At 46.8% G+C, this 6,856-nt stretch overlaps 1 protein-coding gene across 1 annotated transcript; it reads left to right on the top strand.

The window, feature by feature from the left end:
* Positions 1-2,473: 2,473 nt before the first annotated feature.
* LOC112071723 (neurturin-like) lies at positions 2,474-3,773 on the top strand (the record flags this gene model as incomplete). Its single annotated transcript, XM_024139164.1, has 2 exons — positions 2,474-2,600; positions 2,686-3,773. Coding segments are annotated over 2 exons (597 nt in total), but the record flags the coding sequence as incomplete, so codon positions are not given.
* Positions 3,774-6,856: the final 3,083 nt, after the last annotated feature.

Genomic DNA, 6,856 nt, shown 5'->3' with positions numbered 1-6,856 from the left:
ATGTAGGTATGATGAGGTAGGTGAGGTGATATGGAGGTGATGTATTTGAGGATGTGAGGTATGTATGAGGTTAATGTTGATGTGTAGTGATGCGAGGTAATGTATGAGGTAATGTGAGGTGGATGTATGAGGTGATGTGAGTGTGGATGTGAGGTAATGTATGAAGGTGATGTGGTGATGGTGTTGAGGTGATGTGGAGGTGATGTGATTGTGAGGTATGTGTGGATGTGACGGCAGGTATGTGTCTCTGGTCCTTACTGTCAACAACATATCCCTATGCAGGTGAATTGTTCTTTATCTGAGGCTTGTGTGGCCCAATAGGTTTATAGGACACAACCAGAGTCACATAAGCACCCACTGTTCAGCGCCTGACAACCCTTCCCCCACACCACCTCACTATAACACCCGGTGGCTATGGAAACCAAAACTGTTTTATTGTTAACTTACACTGGGAGAGGAGGAGAGCTGATGGGTGTCTTTACAGCCCGCACTGTTCTGTGGAGCCCAGCCTTCATCCTGGATGAGGAGGAAGACGATGATGTGATGATGATAATAATGTGATGATGATGATGATAACGGTGGTATAATGCCTACCTGAAGATAATGCTGGTGGGGGTGGTATTGGCTTGTCACTGATAGCGACAGTGGTTTTTGACGATTAATGATGATGATTTTGATGATGATGATGAATGATGCTATCCTAGTTGAAGTCTTGCAGTCCAGTAGTAACCATGATGTTTCTAGTGAGGTGGAGAGACAGTAACGTAGCACAGACATGAAGACAAAAGTTGGCACCCTCGTTCCATAACTTCATCTTAGACATTTGGAGAGCATTGAAAATCTGGGCCAGAAAAGAGAGAGAGAGAGAGGAGAGAGAGGGAGCAGCGAGAGAGAGAGAGAGAGAGAGAGAGAGGGAGACAGAGAGAGAGAGAGATAGAGAGAGAAAGGGAAGAGAGAGGAGACAGAGAGAGAGGGGGAGAGAGAGGGGAGAGAGAGAGGGGAAGCAGAGAGACAGAGAGAGGAGGGAGAGAGAGGAGAGGGTGAGAGAGAGAGAGAGAGAGGAGGAGAGAGAGAGAGAGAGAGAGAGAGAGAGAGAGACAGAGAGAGAGAGAAAGAGAGAGAAGAGAGAAAGAGAGAGAGAGGGAGAAGAGGAGAGAGAGAGAAGAGAGAGAAAGGGGAGAGAGGAGAGGGAAGAGAAGAAGAGAGGGGAGAGAGGGAAGAACTGAGGGGGAGAGGAGAGAGGGAGACAGAGAGACAGAGAGAGAGGGTGAGACGAGAGGGTGAGAGAGAGAGAGAGAGAGAGAGAGAGAGAGAGAGAAGAGGAGAGAAAGAGAGAGAGAGAGAGAGAGAGAGAGAGGAGAGAGAGAGAAGAGAGAGAAGAGGAGACGAGAGAGAAGAGAGAGAGAGAGAGAGAGGAGAGAGAGAGAGAGAGAGAGAGAGAGAGAGAGAGAGAGAGAGGAGACAGAGAGAGAGAAGACGAGAGAGAGAGAGAAGAGAGAGAGAGAGAGAGAGAAAGAACCAGTTGAATATGTTAACACATTGTTACATCTGTGATCTTGTAGAAACATTTACCTTTGATAATCCTGTGAACTATTAGAAGGTTTGGCTCACTACTGTGTGTGAAGACTGTTGTAAAGCCTAAAATGGGAAATATGTCTTGTTTTGGGGACTGAACAATGATTTACCTGTTATTCCCTCATCGCTTTCACATGGCTGAGATTCCGCGTTCAACACAACATAAGAGCCAAGGGCTTAACATAACTGTTTTCTTGTCAGATGCCATTACTCTGCTGTCAGTTTGCTTTTAGTCTAAATGCCAATTACTCATATATGCCATTTATCAGACGCTTTATCCAAAGCGACTTACAGTCGTCATGTTGCATACATTTTTTTAGGGATGGGGGGCTCGAGGAATTGAATACACAATCCTGGCATTACAAGAGCCATGCTCAACCAGAATGAGCTGCAGCTCATCGGGAGGTACAAAATATCCTACATTACTTGTTGACGTGTAATGGTGAATATGTGGTGTGTGCATATAAGTCATGTGCTTCCAGAGAAAGAGAGGGGAAATAATTTGTTCTCCACCAGGAATCTGTAAGCCACACCTACCGTGTTCTGCCTACGTGAAGAATTCCCAGCAGAGCCTCTAGAATGGCACCCTGGTCCATATTAAGTCGCACGAATTTTGACCAAAGACCAAAGCTGTACCATTTGGGCCACATGTTCTAGGTCCCTCAGTGAACATGTGTCTATATATAAAACAAGCTGTTACCTCTTCCTCTCCCTCTCTCCTCTCCCTCTCTTCCTTCTCCCTCTCTCCTCTACCTCCTCCCTCTCTCCTCTCTTCCTCTCTCTCCTCTACCTCCTCCCTCTCTCCTCTACCCCCCTCCCTCTACCTTTCCTCCCTCTCCTCTACCTCCTCCCTCTCTCCTCTCCTCTACCTCCTCTCTACCTCCTCCTTCTCTCCCCTCTCCCTACTCTCCTCTCCTCTACCTCCTCCTCCTCCTCCTCCTCTACCTCCTCCCTCTACCCTCTCCTCCTCTACCTCCTCCCTCTCCATCTACCTCCTGCGCTCTCTTCTGTCTGTCTGTCTGTCTGTCTGTCTGTCTGTCTGTCCCTGCCTCTGTACCTGTTTCTCTACCTTTATCTAACTGTGCTCTCTCTCTCTCCGTCTCCTTCCAGTCTCCCACCTTCTCCAGAGCTTCACCGAGGGAGAACTGAAGAAGGTGATCGGGACTCTGATTGACAGGAGTAGCAAGAGGAGAGGCAGGAACAGCAGAGAGGAGAGCCAGGAGAGCTCCTCCCGGGGGACCAAGGGAGCTAAGAGTGGGCGCAGGAGGAGGTTAAAGCCGTGCTCTCTGCGGGAGGTGGAAGTGACGGTGGGGGAACTGGGGCTGGGCTACGACAGCGACGAGACTCTCCTCTTCAGGTACTGCAGCGGCAGGTGCACCGCTCGCCGACGACGCAACTATGACATCGCCCTGGAACACACGAGGAGGGCGGGGCACATTAAAAAGGGGCGGAGAGACAAGGTGCAGTACAGCCCGTGCTGTCGGCCTATCGCGTACGAGAAGGATATCTCCTTCCTGGATAACAACAGTAGATACCACACGGTGCAGGATGTGTTGGCGCGGGAGTGTGGCTGTGCGTGACCCTGGGGGAGGTGTGTAAACGTTTAATAACGACCACATCCTCTGAACCACCAATGAATACTGGCTACTGGGATGATATCATGAGAGAATAATATGATGTCTCGGTGTGGATACAACGCCTCATGAAAAGCGAAACTTGTCATCGCAGGTGTTATGGCCACATGATGCAGGAAGTGTCTGCTCAGGAGGGGTTGCTGTGCGCGATCTCTGAACATGGGGCCTAGTCGGAAAGTTTGGTGGAGTTTTTTCTTTATCCATCTCGTTGTACTGGCAGCTTTGCCTTCGAAGGCAGCATTCAGGAGGACCCAGCATTAAAATAAAACAGCAATATGCTATATCAAATAGAACAGAGTTCATTGTTATGTACAGTGTTTCTGTTGGATACATGGATATTACCCACGGATACTGGATTACAGCGAAAACAGGACGATGCCTTCTGGATGACCTTTGACATTGGACCAATTCAGGAGGGCGACATGTTGGCGAACATTCAGACAGATATGATTGTCTGTCACGTGGAATATAGGGACTGTATCGTATGGAACAGATATGATCGTCTGTCACGTGGAATATAGGGACTGTATCGTATGGAACAGATATGATCGTCTGTCACGTGGAATATAGGGACTGGTTCTAGTGACGGGTCCATACTCAGTAAATGTTCTGAGTGACCGGGTCCATACTCAGTGACAGTCTTGTCAAGGTTAAAAGCATGGTTTTCTTAAATGTTTTACTCAACGCTGGTACCACGGAGCGGGAGAGCCCACGAGGCTATTGGTGAACGCGGGGCCGTGTCAGTTCGCACTAGTTACATGTTGTCTCTCGAATATATGGAGGCAAAGAAGTATGTTTAATGTTGTAGTCTCGGTTCCGAACAGGACGTTTTCGCATGTAGCTTGTGACGTGCGGATGGTTTTCTTTTTGTAATCCCGTGATTGACTGAGGAAACTTCCTGAGCCATGCAAGGGATACATATTATACGCTTGTTTGAAGGTTCCTGGGTTTTGACTAATGCGACTCCTAACTTGGTCTTATCTGACGGTCGTATGTGCGATCATGTTAGATTCTGCACGTTGCGAAGGCAATGAGCTTGCACTGTTTGGGATTACTTTATTCTTGGATCGGGCATTGGTTATCTCGGAGGTTCGCATGTAATACTAATCACGAGTGGGTGGCTATCGCGCTGTGATGGTGTAATATATTCGTCGAGGGTATGCATTGGTCTATTTATTGTGCTGGGGTCATTAATTCTGTTATGTTCTAGTGACTGGGTCCATACTCAGTCTGTTCTCACAACGTTCTTCTGGTTTAGGAAAGGTTTTAGATTGAGTCACTGGTGGGTAGGGCGTTACATATTACTCGCAGTGTACACTCTTGCTAATGACTATCTCCTCGAGGTCTACGACTCGAGGTCAGCGTATACATCAATGTTATGGGGTCATTGCTTTCTGGGCCCTGTTTGCTAGGATTATCGCGGGACTGGGGTCGCATACTTCTCGTACTGTTTTCTCTACGTGATCGAAGCAAGATTGACACTGGGTTTTGATAAATGAGCTCGCGAATCGGATGGACTTGTATTCCTGAGGCCACGGCGTTTCTGTGTTGATTCTAGGGGTCAGTTTACTTTTGTCATAGTATGACTTTGGGTGCATAACAAATGGAGTCATTGTGGGATGGGGGTTCCATTACTCGCAGTAAGTGTGGTCAGCTAAATTTCCCGAAGGCGGGCGGTGGAGGACACGGCCTCTATATAAGCTCAAGTGCATTGTGAAGTTAGGGGTAGTCATAAAGAATCCAGAATGCCTACTGACTTGGGAGGGGTCTTTCCGTATAGCTTTGCAGCTGCATTGTCGATAGGTTGTCTCTAGGGATGAAGCAATGGGGAAGTCTTGTCTCAGATGTCCATACTTTATAGGCCTTTCATTGATTTGATTATAATCCTCAGCTACAGTAATGCAGCCTACGGATGTATGTTTTCAGTTTACATAGTCCAGAGGAGTTCTTGGTCATGGGACCTCGGGAGTTCGAGGTTAATATTCATAGTATGAACGTTTCTTTAGGGTTGAAGCAGAGCCGCAGGGGTATACACAATAATATAAAAACATGCTTTTTAATAGAAATATTTATACTTCATGAATCAGGCTCTAGTGACATTATAGCAATTAACAATCTTAGTTGTTTTTAATCCACCTGTCTGTGTCGATTTTGAAATATGCTTTACACGGAAGCAGGTTCCGAACGTCGGGTGGTTTTCGGTTACTTGTGAGTTTATGAAATCGCTCTGTTTGTAGTTATAGTTGTTGTCAAAAAACAGGAAGCCGATTCTAGATGGTAGTACTTTTGGAGTGTTCCGGAGATTATCTGATTAATTTAGACGTGGTTTGTGAAAGGGGTGGAGTCTTTGGGTCAGTTTCACGCACCACTATAAAGTTCTCTAGTACTGGGATTCTTACAGAAGTAGTGATGGCTAGTCGGGGCGGGTGACTTGGTATTTTTTCAGTAATGGTTGTAGTGTTCGGGGGGGTTCGATACGCAAAGTGATTTGGCTTATGTAGATGACTGTGGGTCAGCATCTCATGTATGTACTTTTATGTATTGCCTATTTAGGGCTAAGACTTTGAGGGCGGAGGGATCAGAGTAAGCTTGTTGTCACTGGCAATGTTTGAAGCTCAATCAGGGATGTGGTTTTCTTTTATGATAGAACTCTTCAGCGCGGTGTTCGACTTATCAGAGATGGCTGTCAGGGTAGCTGTAATGTGGAATCGGGATTCCGTATGTATCTGGCATGCATCTGCTCGAATATGGATGATTGCGTCTAAGAAGGAGGCCACCGCGCTAGCATATGCACGGCAAATTAATGATTTCTGATTGTATACAGAGAAAAGAGTCGGGGTTGGACTGGGGGGATTCACTTAGTTAGCTCCCTGTGTGGCACTCCGTTCTACACATAGCATGGGTGCCCACTGCATAGGTGTTACGTGGGTCGTAACAAAGGCGCCGGCCAATTTTGGAAACACCATCACGCCGTCCATAATCAGTAACTGTTCTCCTCTATCTGGAGAAGTTAGTTGGAGTCCATTACTCAGGTAACTGTCCGTAGGGCATCATTTGAGAAACAAGCTGTTTAAGGGTGAAGCGGGTCTCTAGCTACTGCAAGTATAAGAATAGGTGAGGCTTTTCTATGACAGTGAGTCGAAAGCCGTGGTGGGGTCCTAGGCTTACTCAGTGTTTATGTTGACTTGATGTGATCATGCTAGCGAGTCCAGTAACTTCAGGTCTTATTATCGATGGGTTTCTTAGAGTGTGGAATACTGAGGGATCATATCTGTCAGGTTATGATCGGTTCTATAACGTGATAGAGATGGGCTGCAGGGCGAGCAGATCATACTCGTAGATCTCGGTTATTGCTAATCGGAAAACGTGGATTGGGGGCTCATTACAGTTACGAAGTAAGGTACGGTGGGATTCGAAATGGTCAGTGATCTGATTTTTGTTAAGGGACCTTGCCTTGTGACTTTCTCGATTTACGACTTTAAAGGGGATTAAGGTCAGGGCAGGATGGATATTTGGGTGACTGTTAGGGTGTTTCCTATATTGGTACGTAGAGTGTGCACCGTCCCATTTGAAGAGGGGGATGACAGGTTGACTGGGGTTCCGCATTTATTCTAACTGTACTTTAGAAGTTTTATCAGAACGATGTG

This window comes from Salvelinus sp. IW2-2015, unplaced genomic scaffold, assembly GCF_002910315.2.
Source record: "Salvelinus sp. IW2-2015 unplaced genomic scaffold, ASM291031v2 Un_scaffold1702, whole genome shotgun sequence".
NCBI lineage: Eukaryota > Metazoa > Chordata > Actinopteri > Salmoniformes > Salmonidae > Salvelinus > Salvelinus sp. IW2-2015.
The sequence above is the reverse complement of the archived record's forward strand: the minus strand, read 5'-3'. Positions and strand labels throughout refer to the sequence as shown.